The sequence below is a fragment of the Centroberyx affinis genome, unplaced genomic scaffold (assembly GCF_046629955.1).
Source record: "Centroberyx affinis isolate AG114_WGS23_722 - 3 ecotype Tasmania unplaced genomic scaffold, CSIRO-AGI_Caff_v1 ptg000643l_1, whole genome shotgun sequence".
Lineage (NCBI taxonomy): Eukaryota > Metazoa > Chordata > Actinopteri > Beryciformes > Berycidae > Centroberyx > Centroberyx affinis.
The window spans coordinates 30,539-52,459 of NW_027279269.1; the positions used below are offsets into that span (position 1 = coordinate 30,539).

At 41.5% G+C, this 21,921-nt stretch overlaps 1 protein-coding gene across 1 annotated transcript in view; it reads right to left on the minus strand.

Annotated features, from left to right (window-relative positions):
* The window catches only part of LOC139643695 (teneurin-1-like), a 45,636-nt gene extending 23,722 nt beyond the window's left edge, over positions 1 to 21,914 (minus strand). The window contains exons 1-6 of the mRNA XM_071518918.1: positions 21,777 to 21,914; positions 19,624 to 19,909; positions 15,917 to 16,060; positions 15,198 to 15,450; positions 14,405 to 14,425; positions 10,065 to 10,297 (exon numbers count right to left, since the gene is read on the minus strand). Of these exons, the coding sequence (XP_071375019.1) occupies positions 10,065 to 10,297; positions 14,405 to 14,425; positions 15,198 to 15,450; positions 15,917 to 16,060; positions 19,624 to 19,909; positions 21,777 to 21,914 (1,075 nt within the window). The remainder of the gene's footprint in view (positions 1 to 10,064; positions 10,298 to 14,404; positions 14,426 to 15,197; positions 15,451 to 15,916; positions 16,061 to 19,623; positions 19,910 to 21,776) is intronic.
* Between the last annotated feature and the right edge of the window lie 7 nt (positions 21,915 to 21,921).

Here is a 21,921-nt window from a genome sequence, read left to right on the forward strand (position 1 = left end):
ATTACCCAGAGCCATTTGAGATTCCACTTCCCCATTTTCCAAAAGAGCATGAGTGCTTCAGCGCTGCAGTGCGGGTTGGATGGAGCCCTGGCCACTGGACGCTCCGCCTTTGTTTTTGCTTTCTCTTCTCTGAGAGCTGCAGGTGATAATGGTACCCAGGTGCAAACATTTACTGGCTCTGTCTCCTGTCCCTAACACACACGGGCACATACACACACACACAAACACACACACACACACACACACACACACACACACACACACACACACACAGGGGCAGGTTCAACTTAACTGCCAAGCCAAACTGTGGCTGCCACCATCACTCTCCTTATTCATCTTTCTGTCAGTGTGTTTAAAAAAATCAAAGTAGAAAAGACCTGCAGTGTGTGTGAGTTCACTATCTCTCCCCTCCTCAGACCCTCTCACCCCCCACCGAGACAAATGCCTCCATCTGCGTGTGTACGTGTGTGCGAGTGTGTATTGGAGATTCACCTGGAGTAAATGCAATTTATTCCTCCACAGTGGCAAAGCTCCACTCCCCCTGTCAGCTTGCCAGGCTCCCAGTGGAGGTTGACAGGCCAGCTGCCAGCAGCGGCCATCTCACCCAGTTAAAGGGACACGCATGTCACATCCCCCATGATCACGCTGACGTTGTCAACCTGACATACCTTTAACAAGGCACCCATAACAAACTCTCTGCCCCTTCACCGGGAGAGGCAGAGTAGGTCCGGGAGCCTAGAAACGGGCCACCGCATTATGCAGGGATAATTCTGTCAATCACAAACAAACAGGCACAAGCATGCTCACTCACACAAACATAGCACCTTAGATGCACACGCTGAGCCTTTGGCCTTGAGCCTGCATCTCTTATTGACTCAGGGCTTCATTACACACACAGTGAGTTTCAGTAATCTCTCTGAAGCGCCCCTACACACTCCGACTACAAACAAGGTAGCTGTCAGTCTGCATAGCGCTCTAACCAATACAGGATGTGAATAGCAGGCATTCACTTACAGGTAGGGCCTCATTTTTTGTCAGTGTAAATTGGCCCTTAGTAAGCCCTTTGACTTTATGTTCTTTGGTCCTTTGCAAATCTTGGCAGTGGGCTGAAGATTGTTTGCTACCCGGAGATTACCTGTGTGTCCTTCTCTGTCCTATGGTGGTTAGCAGCTCACTCTGAACAGGCTGTGTCACTGGCTGAGGATTGGACCAAGATCAACTTCTTGATCTGTCAACATCTGTTAAACAATAAAGTTTCAGCTACATGACCACACGGTTGCTTTAGCAAATCAGGCTCAACTTTTCTTAGCATCTGGAAGAAACACAAGTCTCTGGAAAAACTTCTTATTGTGGCAGCTCACTGATCCATGTCTGTTGCACGAACTATTGCCGCTCCTCTAATTACCATGGATGCTGCAGTGAGAAAATAAGCTGCGGTAGAAATAGCATGACCTCATGGTATCTTCTCTCTATTTTGCATTATCATAGAGTATGCTGCTGTTTGCCTTGCTGCGTGATTAATTCATGTGTGTATCATTAATGCAGGAATGTCCAGGGGCAAAGACAAAAGCTCAGTCAATGTGAAATGAAACACACAAGCGGGCTGCTTTAAAATGTGCACACATATGCACGCACTCACACACACAAACCAAGTCTTGGAGCTAAAAACACAGTGTGACAGTATCAGATGCCCTTGTTTTGCGAAGTAGGGCTCTATTTAAACCAACAGCAACAATGATAGTTGACCCTCTGAGAGAGAAGGCAGCCACAGGGCCAGTTTAATATGCAGATGAGGTAAGGGACTGCTGCACGCCGCAGGATTTAGATACAAAACACTGAATTTTCTCTCTCTCTCTCTTTCTGTTCTTTCTCTTTATCCATTTCATTCACTCTCTCTCCCTTTCTTTCTCTTTCCTTCTGTTCTCTATTTTTCTCTCTATTATTTTCATTCTCTGCTGCGCTCACTTTCCCTTGCACTCTCTTTTTCTCCCCCTTTCCGAGCTCTCTCTTTTTCTCTCTATCAATTTAATCCGCTCCCCCTCTCCCTCTCTCTTTCTCTATTTTGTGAGAAGCAACAATAACTCTGCACTAAATGCTATGGGAGCCAGAGGTAGAATAACAATGGCATATTCATTCCAAAGTTATACCACAGAGCAGCTGGCATAGAGGCTACACAGCCCTAGGAGATCTTATAACTTCACCACTGCAGCCAGCAAATACAGTTTGGAAAGCAGCAGATTCAGGAAATGTGAAATGCAGGCAGCTATGATTAGGGCTGTGCTGGTAAGGATCCTTTGAGGACACTACCACTCATATGACTCTGCTGCTGGAGTAGGAGTTGGGAACCAATGTTTGCAGAGTTAATGGCTCGAGCGTAGGGGTGTTGATAGCACTGAATACTTGATTCACATTGATGAAACAAACCAGGAAGCGCTCCTATGTACATTGCCATGTTCTCAGCCATCGGTATGAATGTGAGCGGTGCCCACTGAGTGAAGATATTCATTCGCCTAAGCTGCTTATGTGTCAACCACCAGCCAAGACAGATAGTGTACAGCATGTGGCCTGGCTTTCCTGGTCTGAGTTTGGTGGCAGACCAGCGATGTGCCTTGTGAAGCATATTTACCCCTGGCTGTGTCTGTTTAGCTCCCTGGCTGCTCAACATGCTAATAACCATGACCAGTTTAAACCCCACCGCTTCATTCGGCACCCCGGCCCCGCTATCTCAACTCTGATGGCATGCCTCGCAGCTGTGGGGCTGAGCGAGACGAGGACAAACGTGTTGTGCGTCTGTCTGTGTGAGAGAGAGAGAGAGAGAGAGACAGAGGGAAAGAGGCAGACACAGAGACACAGAGCAGAATAGAGAGGGAAAAGGGGAGAAAGGGAGAGGGAGGCAGACAGGGCAAGAGGGAGATATGTGGTGGCAGCATGTCAGCTTCTGATAAGGGCATTAGTCTGCCCCCTGTGGGTCAGAGTAAGAGACTGGCACTGCAAGCACTCACAATAACATGAACACATACAGTACATACACACACATACACACACACACACACACACACACTACTCTGTGGATGTCAGCTTTGCTGTCTGGAACTAGTCAACAAATAATAGATAAGACCTGCACATGGCAAACACGAACAACCAAACTCAATCACTGGAATCACTCTCTGAACTCAGCCTCTGTCCAAACACACACACATGCATTCGCGCATCCCTGCATACCCACGCACACACACACACACACACACACACCAACACACACACAAACACACACACACGGTTATTTGCAAAATTAGACAGTTTCTCTGCAATAAAGTACCCCTTCATGTTGTGAACAGGAGGGAGTCCAGAGATACAAGCCAAGGCTGTTAGGTCCCGTGGGACTAACGCCTCTTTCATGTCAGACATGGGATCCATCCTAAATGGAGCAAGGCCTTTTATTTACTGAGCTAATTGACTGTGGAAGCGTATGTGGAGCCAACTCTAAACAATGCCCCAGATCTTGTATTCACAAGTGAGTGTTTGAAGGACACGAGATAATCCCTGCAGCTTACGCTATGGAGAGACTATAGACTTGGGCAACAGCAGTGTGCTCAACAACACTGCAACAATGTTGGTTGAATTAAAATTATGGATTACTATTCAACAACTGTTTACCATGTTGTAACAATATTATGCGACGCAGCAGGCCTACAGCAGCTATATCAAGGCCAGAGCACAAAGATGGTTCATCGGTGAGAGAGGAGGAGGGATTGAAAATAGATAGAGGGAGGAGAGAAAAAGAGGAAAGGCTCTAATTTGGAGCGAGCAGCTCACCAGAGGACAGAGACAAGATCAATGGCAGAGAATCACACAGCCACAGCTTCAAAAAAGAAACTGACAGATACTTCTCTGTGAAGTCTACCACTCATTACCATTGGTAAGAGGGTAGGGGAAGGAGGAGGGGAACGGCTGTGGCAGATGGATGACAGGGAACAGGGTGCTCTAGGCAGAAATCTCCAGAGCCTTTATAAGAGCTGGTTAGTTGGAGCACAATGGCCACAGAAGAGCCTGTGAAGTGCAGTGAGTCAGAGAGTATAAAATACCTGACCCTGGGTGAACAGGAGGAGTCTAGGGACAGAATATTCAATTAGTGTATGAAGGCTGAGATACAGCATGTTCTAAGGTATGAAGGGCGCACATAGGGAGAATAATAGCCTTCAGACCATCTTTCAAATTGTGGCAAGGATGGACAACATCCATAAAGCATTCTTCTTCTCCTCCATCTTCATCTTCACCCTCTTCTTCTTCTATTGATGGAGTGAATATCCTGTGGGAACTTTGGAAGTTAGGGGAAATAAAGTTCTGCTATCAAATTTGGAACTAGTTTGTATTTACTAGCGCTGACATTTGAAGAATGGAGACACCTCTACAGTACATTTGTCTACTATTCTCTATATCGATTCCTACCGGCTCTCTGCCTCCAACTTCAGATTGCTGCACGCTAGCTGAGTATGACTGACAGGAGAGGCCATGGAGGGCCGTGGGTGTAGCTTGAGTGACAGGCCTGTGGATAAATCTCTAGTGCGAACTGGGGACTAAGAGGTGGCCAGGTGCGTGGGTGTGATTTGTGAGGGAAGTTGACAGAATGCATATTTTTTTCTTCCTTGTACCAATGCAACCTCCTCAAGCTCAATCCAGATGTTACCTGTTAGTGTACACAGTTACTTAGTTTTTCTGTTGTTTCTTACGATAAGATAAGATGTAAAATAGCAGCAGTAGTAGCAGTAGAACTTACTGAGACAAAGAAAAAAAACGAATGAAAAATATTAACTATAATAATATGTGCAGCATGAAATAAACATACAATTATGAAAATATTAATAATATGGAATAAATATTGGAAAATGAGAATCTGAAGAAAAACAATATGTGAGATTGCAGCATACTATATATACTGTACAAGATAAATATGCTCATATCCACATCAACAGGGATAAAGAGGGCCATACATACAGTGTCTTGGTGTGCACATGTGCAGTGTAAAAAAATACTGAGACAGATGTAGATAACATGTACAGAATGTACAGATTTGGATATGTGCATTTCTAGATGGCTACCTTATTAAAAACTCAAGATGGAGGCACCATATGCTCAGAAAAGTGACTGTGTAAGGCAAATGTGTATTGATGTCTATTGTCATCATCAATATCATAATCAGACATATTTGTGGATGCAGGTAGCATATGTACAGAAAAGGTGAGAGAGATGTACCAATTCATATGCAGACAATGTACAGAAATACCACACTTAATTATGTATACCTCCCCATTTACGCAAAAACAGGTCATTTCTCCAGACAGCGATTCATGTATAAATAAAGCCATACACAGCAGTATATAAATATAAAGCACAAGTATAAAGCATGCTGACAGGGTTGAGAGGTTCACCTACTGTTCAACTGAACGTCAGAATGGGAAAGACTTTGAACATGGTATTATTATTGGTGCCAGATGTGTTGGTTCCAGCATCTCAGAAACGGCCGCCCTCCTTGAATTTGTATGTACTAAATTGTCTAGAATTTACTGAGAATAGTGCAACAAACAAAAAAACGTCCAGTCAGCAGCAGTCCTATGTGTGACAACGCCTCATTGATGAGAGGGGTCAGAGGAGAATGGTAAGATGTGTTCAAGCTAACAGACGATAGCAGACAAGTAACAAAATAACAGCTCAGTACAACAGTGACGTGCAGAAAGGGCATCTCAGAATAAACAACTCATCAAACCTTGAAGCAGATGGGCTACAGCAGCAGAAGACAGTGCCATGATCTTTGGTTAGAACTAGTAATTTAACACGTCCGCATTCTTATTGTTCTTACATATTGCTTCATTGTGCTTAGGAAAAAAGTGAAAATGCTTCATCATCTTGTTCAGACAACATCCTGCTAATTAAGACGCAAAATAAATATGCTTGTTATAAATGAGATTGGCTTATTGTTTTACAAATAGAGCAATAGTCTTGAATTGCATTGTAAAACAATGATCAACAACATGCTTGGCAGCACAAGCCAAGTTACTTTTAATAAAGAATAATTTGTAATGTAATATAACTAGTTACTATTTAAGGTAAGTAATGTGGAATAAATTAATTACCTTTAAAAGTAACTTTCCCCAAAGTAACTTTCCCCAACACTGATGATCACGAAAACTGGACCGAAGAGTGGAAAAACATTGCTTGGTTCAATCCCAATTTCTGATGGCAGGCTCAGATTTGGCATAAACAGCGTGCATCCATCCTACTGTAGCTGGTCTCAACGGTCCAGACTGGTGGTGGTGATGTGATGGAGGGGGGAATGTTTTCTTGGATCACATTAGGCTCCTTAGGAACAGTTAAGTACCATTTGAATGCCACAGCCTACCTAAATATTTGAGATATTTGAAAGGGACATAAGTGATATTTTCCTAATTTTATAGGAGAGCAGAGAGAGTTTAAATGATTACATCTTTTGTAATCAAAGCATAACAAAGGAAAATTCATACTTATACAGGGATTGAGATTCAGTAAAATGACATTCCATATTAACCTATTTGTTTTTTAATAAGTTAATATTCAGTCAACATTAAAACTACCTAAAAACTCATATGTCATATCTATCTGTAATATTTTTTTTTTGCATTCCATGTCTATGAGCTTAAGGCGTAAGTAACATGTTTCAATCAAGTGATGCACAAACACACAGAATTGAGGAATTACATTGTAACCAGCCCAAAATAGTCATGTTAATTATATTAATCCTATTCAGCTATAATAATTTCTTAAGGTAGACCAAACCTACATAAAAAGATAATGAATTACAGAATGTAAGCTCAGATAACAAGATTTGCTGGTAACTTTCAACTACCATAGCTAATAGCATATTATAATGACACGCATAATGGATTACAGCACACTCATAATGTGTTGTGACCATCCTTATAAGACCAAATAATGCTTACTGACACATTATAACTGCAGTCATGAGACAGTATAGATGTAACTTGCATTATGTCCCTATGTTCTTGACTAGTTTTCCATCAGAGACTGTATGACAAAGATAACAGTGTATTATAATATACATAATAATAATATATAATAATATATACTGAGTTTCAATATGAGGCCCATTCGTCACCCTATGCTGTGCAGCATAGGGTGACGGGTCTGTCTGTGCAGACAGACTCGTTTGAACTAAGGTATTATAAGTACTCAAAATATGCTAAAATCTATGCAACAGAAGTTGTCACTGCATGTGTTGGGTAAAGTGAAATGTCTGGTAGCCTGATCATCTAAAATGAACCATAGAGACAAGGTATCATAATACATTATATTCCTTGCCATGCAAACTCTGATGCATAAGTCAGCAACATAAGACGCTAGTGCTTTTAATTCATTATAATTTAACGTGCTACCGCTTCTCTCTGGATAATATGCTATAGTTAGGCCGATATGTGCAGATAGCCTCATCCTAATTCTTAAATAAGAAGATTGATGACATATTTATCTATTTTGCAATTATGAATAGTGAGTAAATGATGGGTTCATTTACCACAAATGTTTCAGAATAATTCATAATTCATTAAACCTATGTAAGCCTACTAAAGCTAATATGATTACTATTAACGTAATTAACATTAACTTCTAAATCGCTAATTCTTAAAAGACCTTTGTTCCGATAAGATTCTGGTTCTCCTTTCTCCGTCTCGAGAGGTTATGGTGCTTTTCCAGTTACGCTTATAAAATCTGCTCTATATTCTCTTTTGTGTGACGTTTTAGTATCTTTAGTATTGCTGTGTAGCCAAAACTGTAATGCATCACTCAGTATGAAGAGGGTGTAAGTGCAGATTATTATAAAGCTCAGGTGAACAGCCACTCTGAGGGGAATTTGAGGGAAATTAAAACGATGGCTAGTGCCAAAGAGAGTTGCTACTCCACCTGTTTGTTAGTGCTTCGGGTTAAAGACAGATGATAGCGGAAAGCCAGCTGATTTGTATGAAGTTATATGCAAGCTTTGCATAAAGAACCTTTTAGCGAAGGGTAAAAATACAATGATCAAATGTAGAGCATTTTCCATTGATGTCAAGAGTCAAAAATACTTGTGTAAAAGGTGCCGTCTCTGGGTGGGCAATCAGCACGGCGGGGAATGTACTGACCCAATTTCCACACAGCTTAAGCTGGACAAAGTCAACATGCTCATTTTGGGCCAGAAACCTCAAGGTATAGTGGCCTACATTAGACTGTCCTTTATTTGTTTGTTTTTTGTTTGTTTGAATATGAGGACTACTTTATATTTGGGCAGGTTTAGACTCACAGCCAACCCTATTTCCATCACATTTTAAGAGAGCAAATTCTGATGCCTTATTTTTGGGTGATCTTAGTGATGTTTTATCCAAGCTTATTTTAATGACTAGATGCACTAAAAACTGTATTGATTTTTTAAAAAACTATTCCAGTTCTCACTGTGAATTGAATCAAAAGAGTTAGGCTATGAAGCTGTGTTATTTGCGGGTAAATTCATGTAATTTAGTTTTAACATCCATTGCCTCTTTGGTGTATAAATAATAAATAAATAAGTGTCTAATAATGAAGAGTTGGACTTGATGAATTTTATGAAGCACAGGCTGATGTTAGGCCCGCTTATTGCTTTGAAGAACATTCAAAATAAAACTCTTTGAATCACAAGGGAGTTGTAATTGTCTTTTGTTAGCCATAATAGAACATTCATTCATTATGCCTGTTGTCCAATAATTAATAACTGGCACATGCAAATTCACAATGTAAGATAAGGGTCAGTCTGCAATGAAAGAATGTGCTTGAACAAGGGCAAGATGCCAGCAGTTTTCCTTTTAGTTTTCCTTTACTATGTACCACAGTGAAGTTACCACCTACAGGCAGGAGATGAATTAGCAGAAATGTAACATCCGCAGTGATATAAAAACGACCACTTGAATCCCAATGACATTAATCTCACAGTGTCAATAGTGATAAAATTGTATCACCTGGTAAAATGTGGACACAATATCATGATATGAAAAAAACTGATATCACCCAATCTTACAGTCTGCCCTTTTTCAAACGGACAGGTCCAGCAGGGTAATGCCCAAAGCACACATCGGCTCAAGATGGTTTCAGGATTACGAGAGTGGCTTTAGTTTACTCCAGTGGCCTGCGGTCTGCAGAGTCCCCAGATCTCACCCCAATAGAGAACCTATGGGATGTTGGCAGCATGAGAGTTCTGCTTAAAAATCTGCAGGAACTGTGTGATGCTATTGAGTCAGCATGGACCAGGATCCCTGTATGAGGAACGTTTCCAGCACCTGAACTCAGAATGTTCTGTAGGCAAAGGTCCTACACAGGGTTAGACCAGTATAACGGTTTGTCAACATATCAGGCCTTTTATTAAATATATTCTAATTATAGTATCATAGAATATAATTCTCTTTGCACATTTCATTTATACATTTAATTGATCAATAATGGGATTTTTTTTGGAAATGAATTCTTCATTTAAAGGCAGTAATGTGTCCCAGAGCCATTCAGTAGGTGGTGTGGGTCACCCTGCCTTAAAGAGCTGCTAACCCATCTGAATGAATTTCATTAGTCTGCGATTCAATGGAGAGTTTTAGTGTCCCGATCATGTTCTAAATACTGTTTCAGAAGCTTTTGCACCCTGCCAAGGAATAAATTATGATTGAAACACAGACTACTTGTAATTCTTTGGCATGAAAATGGAAAAAAAGAAGGATATTGAATATCAGCTTAAATACAAAAATATTGGTATTGGTATAGTGGCCTTAGTTCTACACCGGTGTGCCTACGTGTGTGTGCCTAGCTGTGCCTGAGTGTATGTATGGATCACAAAACAGATCACAAAACAGTCCAAGCAAATGTTGTATACATTAGTCTGGAGGGATGATAAAAGTAGTCCAGGATAGTTAATACATGCGTTGTGCTTGGCAAATGCTTGGCAGAGACAGCATGTAGCTGTAGCCTACACTGATTGTAAGAGTGAGTTTCTTCATGTATATCGTGTCTCCAGCCTCTCCTACCTCGGGGGTTGTTGAGTGCAGCCTCAGTGGCCTTCCCTCCTTCTCCGCAGTGGCTCTGGTCGAAAGGTAGACACTGTTCCCCGGTCCCGGCCACCACCTCCAGGTTACGGGCCGGGTCTTTTGGCTGCATGAGGTTCCTGACCCGGTACACCCTGCGGCTGCTGGTGTCAGACACGTAAAGGACCTCCCCCATCGGGTCCATGGCCAGGTAGTACTTGTGAGCTGGACTGGTACTGGGAGAGGGAATACAAGGTTAACAGACAGTAAAGCTCTATAGGGGAAGGAAAGGTAGAAAGTAAAGTATCACAGCAACACAGGATATACTGTAAGAATATCTTAGCTTTATGTTACTAATCTCCAGGAACATGCAATATTGTGATGCTGTTATTTTTGTTAGAGTATATATTTCATTTTGAAGTAACTAAATCAAAATTACAAAGGTGACCCATATCAATTTCAATGGCAAGCAGTATGTGTTGGCTTTATAAGTGGTCTGACAATCACCACTTTTATATGTGAGCTTTCATAGCAGCATGAGGAAACTAACAGAGTACCAACAAACAGTTGGTGCCTGAATTGCAGGTGAATTGATCACAACAACTGCAATATCATTAAATGTGGCAGGATCTTGAATCATGACAAATATTTGTGTAAAATAACTGCAGATACTGTTTCTTTCACCAAACAATCACCTTGATACAAAATCCCTTCTGGGTTTTCCATCCATCCATTCATTATTTTTGGATGAACATGTCATGAACTCAATTGATGTCATGTACTCAAGCTCAAATTCACATTGGTGTTACTTGCTTATAATGTGACTATACTTCTAGATTCAATCAAAAGCAGGTCTATATGCTTTCTACCAAGAACATTTTCATCTTACTCTGTGGCCTAACATTATCATTCATGTCTGTATTATGCAGAAAGGGAACCACACTATTGTTCACAGTTGTTTTAATTCTAGTTCATTACTGATAACTAGTGACCAGTGGCATAACCTAGATAATTACCAGTCAATTGTAGTCAGTCCAATTAAGCCATTGTATCAGCAGTAATCTCCAAAGATCACTATCCCCGAGAGCACCTTTGATCCCACTTAAAACAGCACGACTTTTTCAGTCATTTCATTTTTATGCTCTCCTCAGGAAAATCTTTAGGTGATGTAGTCTCTGAAATTGTACCACATTTATGTATTTAGCAACTGAAAAGAAAAAATGTTACCCTGGGGAGGACACCTTAATGTCACTGCCCCTGAGCCCCTTATGTTCTATAATTCTGGTCCCGCCTTTGCCTGCTCCTTATTGGATACTTGATGTATATTGTTAGGTGTTTCTGTTATTTTGTCCACCTCCTGTATGTTTGCCAGATAAACTGTTAAAATTAAATCCAAATCTAATGAAAAATATAATATAATACACTGATATAAAACAATATCACGAGAAAATCTTGCACAGGTTTTGATTTGTAAAATTATTTTGAAAAAAAAAAAAGGTTTTCAAAAATATGTACATATAGTGCTGAATATGTGCAATAGGGGGAAGAAAATAAATACTTAGCGAGTTTCACACAACCTTATTACATCTTTTCGAAGTTATGGACATGCCAAAACCTACTATGTACTTCTATTAACAAATTTAATTACACTCAAATAACACTGGCTGTTAATTTCATTAGGGTACTTCTGTCTTGCTGCTTTGCAATGAAGAATAGTAACGTCACAATAGGTATATGGGAATCCTGAGCAAGACACAACTACGTATATAACCTAAAATCACAAATTTGATTGAATTTCATGCTCTCTTTTTCGTCATTTTTGCTTTGTTTGATTGTTAACAATGGAGAGAAAACTGAAAGATGACATGCAACAAAGGTGCCAGGCCAGAATCAAACCCAGGACATCATGATTACATGGTACACGCCTTAGCCAAACCAGCCTCCAGGACATACCTATTGTTCATTGTGTTTTTTGCTGGTTGGCTTATAAGAAACATGTGTGGAACATTGGCCAAAATGACAAGAAGTGTATTCAGAAAGGAGTACAAAAATGTTGTGTAGACGTAAAGCCTGTATAATTCATGTATCACAGTTATTTTTATGAAAACGTGATTTTTGTCACGATTTTGATGTAACTCCCTGGCCTGAGATAGCACGACACATTTGGCTTCATTCAGCCTATATTGAGTGTGAGCTGCACACCTTGTGGAAGAGTGCTAATTGGCATTACTATGGACAGACTGTCATTGCATACACATGACTTGCTATAGTCTACATTCCATTAATTACTTCAAACCTTTGATATTGTAACAGCCATTATTTAGGCTTCAACCAATGTGCTTGGCATTATGTGTGAGAGGATTTAAATATAGCACTTTGAACATTTTAACTGACCAAAATCCTAGCAATTACTGTTGAGCATTAAATCTGATGTCAGCTGGGTCTGGTCAGAGGTTTCTTTCCAATTAAACTCTAAGACCCCCCATCTAGGTGCTTTTTCTGGGCAATCCAATGTCATGCAAGGGGAATTACAATGTCAAGCAACTTATTTCTAATGTTCTAATGTTTTTTTTTTGTGGCACATGCTTTCTGAATTTATCAGTATTTTCTTTTGCAGGCGTCTAAACAGGCTCCTATAATTTTTTTTGCTCTGGAAGGTTGTTGTGTGCTCTTGAGACTCTTCTGCCCCTCATCCCCCCCCTCCCCCCCCCATGACATCGTGAACCTTCTCACAACCCAGAGAAAAAAAAAAAAAAAAACACTACGACAAACGCCAGGCTGCTGTCAGTCATCTAGTCCATTAAGTGCATAACTGTTTACAGAACTCTGCACTGAACTGCACATGCATAATTTATATTTGATCCTAAGAGAGTTATTCACTGAGTTCCAAAGTATGCTGCTGCTTCGTGCTGCCAGCATATCATATTTGTTGGGGCTCTCACAACTACCAAAAGCGCTGCACGGTGCACAGTAACTGATTACGAATCGCTTCACCTGTCTTCATCTCAATTAGATGCTCACAGCTCAGAACGCATCTATCCAGCGGAACGCAAATAAACAATAACAACCGCAACACAAACAGTCCCACTCCAGCATCTCTTGTTCCCTCCCCACATAACGAAGCAGTGATCAGAGCTGATAGACATAGTGATCTAGCTGTTCCTGACTGTCTCTCTGAATCCACCATCTGCACTCTCAGATAATATTGCAGAGGACTTCCTCTCCTATTTGCTTTACTCCTCGCTGAAACTCTTGAAGTGAAAGAATAGACAATGGTTTTTACGGTGAGTACACCCCATATTGTCTCCCCTCGGAGAGCGCCTTGTTTTGAAGCCCTGTTGGCTGATAGGCACTTTGCTGGGAAGAAAGTGGAGTGAAAAGCTTTGAAAGCTGAATAAAGATGAATAATTAATGTATTTGACTTGGGAGAACAATAGTATAGAATAAAGGAGAAACACTAACATGCTGCTAAGAGTAAAAAGCTGCTGTGTGGAAAAGGAGGAAGTGCAACTAAGGGAAAGAGTGATAGGATGGGGAAGGTGTATCCAAAGTGCCTCGGGAAGAATTCAGCTCATAGGCTTAGAGTATACAGTAGAAACTTATTATAGAATGGACATGTACAATATAGGCACATTTACAGTGCATTTTTACACATATGGACATATCCACACGCTCAAACATACACGCGTAAACACCCTGCCAGGTTATCCTTGTTGCATGGTGTGAAACTCTGGCATGCTAGAGATATGGCATCTTGACAAATCCTCTCTTTTCAAATCGGATAAGCCCTCACTCTCTCTCTCTTTCCGTCTCTCTCACACACACACGGCTCGATATAACCCCTGATAGTGGCACACACACACACACAGGCACACACATTCATACAAACATGCACACACACACAGCCTATCACATCTGTCTAATCTTCTGTCTTACATGGTGTGCAGAGCTCACACTACCATCAAGGCTCGGTGCCAGGGACGGTGCCAGGGCCATGCCAGGCCGCCGCCGTTTAGTCCAGCTCAGGAAGTGAATGAAGCGCAGCATCCTCCAAACCGACCTCTAGTAATCCTCTAAAACATGCAATCCTTGTCATTTTGGCCGGTTTCCAATTTGCAAATTTAATGTCATCATCTAGTGAAATTAAAATGAGGATTTGATAGATCTGACCTCGCCCAGAGTATATGGAGATTTTGTTGGCATCAAACAAAACAAGGAAGAGGTGCTGTGAGGCCGTTCACAACATGCCCATTACTTTTTGCATTTTCTTTGTGCTGTGTGTGTGTGTGTGACTAAAGTGTGTGCACACATATGAAAAGGGAGTGTTAATCACTAATTCTCACCTGTGTCTGGTATCCCGGTTCCTGAACAAGCCATAAAGGAGCGTTTAAAAAGAAGAAAAGAGAAGGAAAAAATATATAAAAAACCATCATTTACGATACTAACGAGAGTCACTCAAAATTTCATAGACTGTAATAAGTCAGTTTTCCTCTCATAAAGCAAGATTAGGGTTGATTTAGACTGCTGTATTGTTCCACATTAAATATTAACCTAAACAGGAAGCTTTTTGGCATTTCCTCCCAGAGGACAGGAAAGTATCAAATACAGACACTATGAAACCTCCGTCTGAACCAGAAATATTAGTCAGAGATACAATAATAACAGAGAATGAGAGAGTAAAGTTACATAAGGAGAACACTCTACAGGACAAATGACTGTGGAATCCCATTGAGATGCTACGCTTGAGAAAATACAGAAATAGAGAATGTAGTGCCTGCAGCACAGCAGGAGATATCATCGTCATAATCCACAAAAAAATATCTTTGTTTCACAGCAAAGACTCTCAGCTTCTCTCAAGTCCTAAAGAGGTAGTTTAGAGTCTATGATGTCTGAACCCCACAGACTCGGCTTTTTCATAAAGAAAAGCTTCAGAATGCATAGAGATCAAACAGATCGTAACCGCAGATGCCAACCAGAGCTAAAGCCATGCTAACACATATAATCAAAGCCAATTTTATCGAGCCCAGTGCTCAAAATCCCAACGCATCCCATTAGCATTTCACTCTAGGAGATCCCTGCCAAGATCAAATCAGCTCAATTTATCCCACTCAAACCCAACAAGATCATGACTCTCACTTGAGTTCCAGTATGGTCCTGGTGAATCCGTCAGGATGGACCCTGCGGATGAAATTGAAGTCCCCCAGGTAGAGAGAGCCATCAGGGCCGCAGGCCAGCGCCACCGGGGCAAACAGCATCATGTCCCGGGCCGCGCCGCTGCAGCTGGGACCGCAGGGGACGCTCCGGTAGAAACCATTCCCCATCACTGTACTGATGACAGGGGGCTGCTGGGAGAGGAAGACATTTTCCCCATTTCCCTTGTGAAGGATTCCTGGGGACAGACAGAATGCATACAGATTTAAATGCCACATTTAGAAGCTTTCCAGTCCTGAGATGTACAATATGTGAGTCAGTCCAGGAAAAAGGCTCAGCAAATTTTCGGTAATCATTTATGCTACAGATATGCCCAGAACCATGAAAAATGTCTGCAAGAATGTCTTTTATCCCACATGCCGTTACCTTATTGAATTCTTTACCTGAATCTCACCAAGTCCCCACCAAGAAACTGCACTTTTTGGGCTTTTTTTTGTAATTATGAATGGGAATATATACTAGTAGCGTTGTGCCTGTGTTGTGTGATTATTGATTTATTCTATTCTACTCCATTCTATTCTTTGTGCACATAACACATCTGTGTATGTGGCCATGTGTGGCTGCTGGCCTCCAAGTGTGTGACTTTTTGTGTGTGACTATGCATTTTTTGTACAGGTTTATGTGTGTACATCACTCCTACTCACCACTGCGTATGTTGAGAGCGTGGTGTTTGTCCAGAGACCATCCTCCCAGGTTAGAGGGGACCAGTTCAAATCCCTGCATCAGAGCAGTCCTCCTCTCCCATTGGATAATGCCGGGGCACAACTCATACTCGTAGCCAACTGACACTGAAACACGCACACACACACATACAGGATTTTACCACTATATACAGTAAGAATTAGCCCTGCTGTGTAAAACACTATCTTCAGTGAATTGATTTGATGCGGTCTCACAGTTATGGAACATGATAGACCAGGATACACACCCATAAGCACGCACGCACACACAGGCGTTCCCCATCTCCCTCAACACTATATTATATCGAATGGTGAGACAGATGAAAGGCTTGTAATGAGACCTCATCAGTGTGTGTGTGTGAGTGAGATCAGTGAGAAGTGGAGGCGTAATCAGGAGGAGCCCGTCTTTATGAAGGAGCCCTAGAATTAGCTGCCTGGCCTCTTGGCTGTAATGATACACTGTGCGGCGCTCCCCACTGCAAGTAACAACTATCAACAGCCTTTTTTGGTTTAGCAGGATTAAATATGTTTGAACGGCAATTTTCCACTTCAGACTTGGAATATATTTAATGGCAGCAGGTGACAAAGCTTCAGAAGCTCCCCAAACACATGGAAGCAGACAGACAAACATACATGCATGCACGTTATTCTTAAACACACACACACACACACACACACACACACACACGCACGCACACACACAAATAAACCCATGCATCAAATGTGACAGGTGGGCAAGGTTTCTATTAGAAGTAATTTGCTCTGTTACAGATGTTAGTTAAATTAAAAAATAAAAATAATTACATTCTTTCATTACAAAAAAGATGGATTTCACTGCAGCAGATGTTTTGTGATTTTTTTTATTTTTGTGTTTTAAGTAAATGCTATGCAACGCAAAATCGTTCTTTCTCCTATATTTAAAGCAGTAGTAATTGCATATTATTGCTGCAGTTAATGTAGCAGTCAGACTAAATTATATGACACGGCTCAAGTGAAGTATGATTTGGTAGAAGATGATACAGTAACGTGATGACAGCCTGACAAGAAATGCACCTGACACAGGTGTGGTGTAAGAATAGCTGTCGCTGTCAATCACTGTTGCTGTTGATCTCTCTAACTTGCTTAAGTGTACACTGGCATGCCTGTGAGTTGTTCAGCATTCAAAGAGAACTGAGGAGCAAAGCCTGGGTAAAGAATAGTAGAGATGGTGGCACACGCAAGCAGGAGAATCCCTTTAATGCAGAGATACACACTCTTGCCAGGAACGCCAGGTCCTACCTAAATCTCCAACTCAATGGATGCAATCAATAAAGCGATTGGGGAGGGAAAATAAAGGGCAATTTGGGGGATTGGGGGATGAAGGAGAAAAATAAACCATATAGTATTGCACAAAAGTTCCAAGTCAGAAAACAATCTCTTAACTTCATTCAGAAACTGAATTCAGTGTTAGGCTGTGATAGTTCTTGTGAATGTGTTTTTGCAGTACAGAGAAAACACTGAGAGGCGTCTGGTTCAAATCTGAATAGAAGTAACGCTTGGCTACACACTAAACTCTATCCTACAAATAATTTACATATTTGAAAAAGCAACATATTAATTAGTAATATGCAAATCATGACCCTTCCGCTCACATTGTACCTCACTGAAGAACCTGTTTCATGAACCTGAAACTAATTTATCGTTATAGAAATGCATTGAAAACTGGAATAATACAGTTGGGCATCAATACATCAGTTGGAATACATCAGTTGGGCCATTGTCCAGTTTTTCGCAATTCTACAATAAAACTGATGGGTTTTTTTTATTTTTAAGGTACAGGGCTTTTCCAGGACAAAACGGACAAAGCATTCTCAAAGGGAATGTGTTTTGAGAACTGCTTCACAACAGAATATTACTGTAGCTATATTAAAAGAGCAGCAACACACACAACAGCACACACTCACACACACAAACAAATGCGCATGCACACTAGTACATAAATGCACACTCAATATCTCACAGGTGAAAGCTTTCATTCCCCTCTGCTGAAGCCTCAGGCAATGTGTTCACCCCAGCAAACAGAGCATGATCTCTCTTTCTCTCCCTCTCTCTGTCTATGCGTGAGTATGCAGGGTGTGTGTGTGTGTGTGTGTGCGCATACACCTGTGTGTGTGCGTATGTGTGTGTGCGTCGTGGCAACAAAGCACCAGGAACTATACAGAGGGAAGGATCAGGGGAAAACATGGGTGGAGAAGAGAGAACACAGAGGGCAGAGGAAGACAGGAGAGAGGTAACAGGGGAGATCAGAGAGAACGGAGGAAATAACAAGCGAGGAAGAGAAGAAAAGAGGGTTCAGGAGAGGACAGATACACAGGAAAGAGTGTGAGGGTAGAGGAAGATAGGAGGCAAGGGGGGGGGGGGGGGGAGTTGGGGAAAGGTAGGGGGGAGAGGTGGGTTACTGGGGAAGGGCAAAAAAAAGTGTGATCATTTGAGTATAAAGGAGGTGAAAGATCAGGAGAGAGCTGGAACAGATGAAATGCTGCTCTAGCAGATAAGGAGAAGAGGGACGGATCAGAAGGAGAGAGAGAAGGCCTGGGGATGGAGAGATGCAATCGTAGCACGAGACCGTACACTCCAGCGGACAAAGCTTCCGGTATTCCTGATATCTCGGTACTTACAGAAAGTCCCGACCCTTTCCCTTCCTGTTCCACTGTGTCTCTACTACCTTTCACTGGGAGAATGGTAAACGTGGATAATGGAAACATTATCTCACAAGTTACCAATTTACAGTTCAAAGGTTTAAGCCTCTGTGACGTTTAGTGATGCTTTGTGATGTTTAGACGGACATTTCAAAGTCACTCTGTTGGCCGATTGGCTAAAAAATTCAGAAAACTTTACCATCTTCACTATAAACTTTACTGTAAAACTCTATGAGCCTAATTGCGGCATCATTTTAGGTTTAGCTTGGTTGGTAAAGCATAGGCTTTACTGGCATAGGCCAGAGATCCTGGATTCTAATCCCAAGTGGGTCAATTTAGCACTACTGTTTCTTCAAGTATGTTGGCTTCCCCCAAAACATATAGGCATACTCTCTTTTAAACAGCGGCCGCCTAATTCTGGAATGTGCATGCCAGTGGTGGCGGCGTACAGTGAAGGCATGCCAGATGACCACATATTGTTGGGCATCATGAAAATGAATACTTGTCAAAACTGACTGAATACACTGAATTATCTCTCTCTCCCTCTCTCTCTATCTGTATGTAGGCCTGTGTGTGTGTGTGTGTGTGAGAGAGAGAGAGAGAGAGAGAGAGAGAGAGAGAGAGAGACACAAAGAGACAGAAACAGAGAGACAGTGAATTCAGTGTATTCAGTCAGTTTTGACAAGTATTCATTTTCATGTTGATCAATGCCCAACAATGGGTATTCTTGGTGGCTACAACTGAATAGGAGTCAATTTCATAAGCACCCCGCCCCTCCACCTGATCTGGGTTTCCCCTCCAAACATCCTGGCTGGCCTAGTCCTACTCAAAGCGCCAAATTACATGCGCTTTCTTTTGCTTCCCTGAGATTTCTGAATTCCTTAATTCATGTGACTCCTCTTCTTAACCAGCCAAAAGTGCATGACAGAAACAGAATCATACATGAACAGCGTTGAGAATGAGTAGAGACCCCACGTATTACATTCTGCCTACCAGTGGCGTGAGTGAGGCCCCAGACCTCCTGGCCGTAAACATCAGTCTTGTTCCAGACCATCCTGTGGACCAGGCTGGGCCCGGCGGGGTACCAGCGCTGGTACAGCCGGCCCTGGACTGAGGCGCGGACATGCACCTTGGACAGACCGCCCAGCGGCGAGACGGGGGAGGATGAGGAGGGAGGGGTGAGGAGGATCCGCAGCAGAGAGAGGTAGCCAGCCGCACGGGTGCTCAAATAGCTCAGTTTTGCAAAGGATCCTGGGATAGAAACCTCCTCCTGCACCGCCTAGGGAGAGGGAGATGGAGAGAAGGAGAGTGAGACATGCAGGTGACAGGATAATGAGAAAAGAGAGAAAGGGAATATTTTTTAAAAAAGGTGTTTCATTGTTACCTTGCTGAGTAATGAGATAACAAGCTAACATACTGAGTGCTATTGGCAGGTACAACAAGAAAGAGCTCACACAACAAGGTGTAGTAAATACATTGATTGTGAACATCAGCGTTATACGTGTCAGAAAGTTAATGATGAGAATGAAGAGAATGTGTCTTTTTTTATTAAATTAATGATGACTTTGATGAGTAGAAATTCTGCGTCATGATGATATCAGAAACAATTTCATTTCACTCTGTTTTTGATAATCATTATTATCATCCCTGGAAAAGCTGTTCTGTTATTATTGTGTTAGAAGACAATTTAGAATGAATAAAGTTTATATATCCAATATATTGCCGACTAGCAAATGAAAATGAGCAGAGAGCTTGTTTGTCCACCATGACAACGTTCCCAAAGATAGCTGTGATGTGAATGTAGATATGAAGATAAATTGTGAAATATCTAAATGTTGCAAATGAAATCTACTCTAATTACGCTGCACTAATTCCTAACTTCAGTCAGTGAGTAATTGACTAAATTAAATCAAGATGCTGTGATTATCTTTAAAAGACATTTTCATCAAACATCTAAGACCGTGATTAAATTTGAAAGGGATGTGAAAATTAACACAGGTGAACACAGTCGGAGTTAAATACATGAAATTTTGCTTCCTATTTCTTTTGCTTGTAGCAGGTCCGTCGTGAGATAATTGTGAGGACACAATGTTTCTTGATTTCGATGTGATGCGGTACTTCAGCAGTTTCTTCAACACACTGGCATAAAATTTCATGAAATAAGCTTGAACTAAACACAGGATAAGTGTTGTGGACACAAATAATGTGCCGATTACGTTCCTCCGCCACGACATGATTATGTCACAATAGCACAAATTGGACATGCCATTTTAAGGTTAAGTTGGTTAAGTTTCCGCAAGCAAAAAAACTTCAATTAAGGATAGGGTTAGGTTTACGCAACTAAAATTTTGGTTAAGGTTAGGCAACTAAAATAAGGTTAGGATAAGGTTTTGGTCATGGTTAAATACTAAAATGAAAATGAAAACTTCACTCACAGTAGAAACTCATCGAGTGTGAATTGAACCCATCATCATCAGAGTCGAAGGCAAATGTATCCACTACCCTTCCCTCCACACCTTAGTTTCATTCACATTATTTCAGTGTCAAACTACAGCCATTTCTAGCTGAGTCTCCTTCATTGAGTCCTTTTGTGGTGGGGAAATGTGGAAAATGAGGAAAAACTGTTCGACCACGGAGCACATATTCACGTTTTAAACATCATGCTCATTTCACAAAATTTTTGGGAGACCAGGCTGGTTTGTTGCTGAGCTGTTAGCAATTGCATCTACGCTTCATTTTCTTATTGACTGCCGTCTGCACAGCCTGTATACTGTTGCATTTTATACAGACTATTTAACTCAGCAGTTCTCAAACTGTGGGTGAGATAATTTTGGGTGGTTGTGAGATGATTTATGGGATAGGAGAAAAACATACTGTATTTAAACTGTACAAATTTCAAGGGAGTTTTTCTCATTTTTCTCTATTTTTTGCTTTTTTCTTGTGAAATACTAAATAGTTTTCCGCCTCTAGGCCTCGTTTGATAATCAAATGAAACAAACTGAAAAGGGAAAATCATTTTTTGGTTGAACTGATCAACACTGCATCTGTCTGCCTGTGACGGGGGGTCGTGAGAAGGCATAGCTTTGTTTTAAGGGCCAAAAAGTTTGAGAACCAGTGCTCTCACTGTGTGGTTAAGTGGTTTGTACCTGTAGCTCAGGTATAGCTGGCCCCCGTTCTGCACATGCTCCAGTGTATCTGGGAAGGGGGGAGGGCAGGACCAGCGGGTAGGGACTCAGAACACTCCTGACGTCACACTTAGGAGGCGGCACCTCCTCCCGGGACATGGTCACC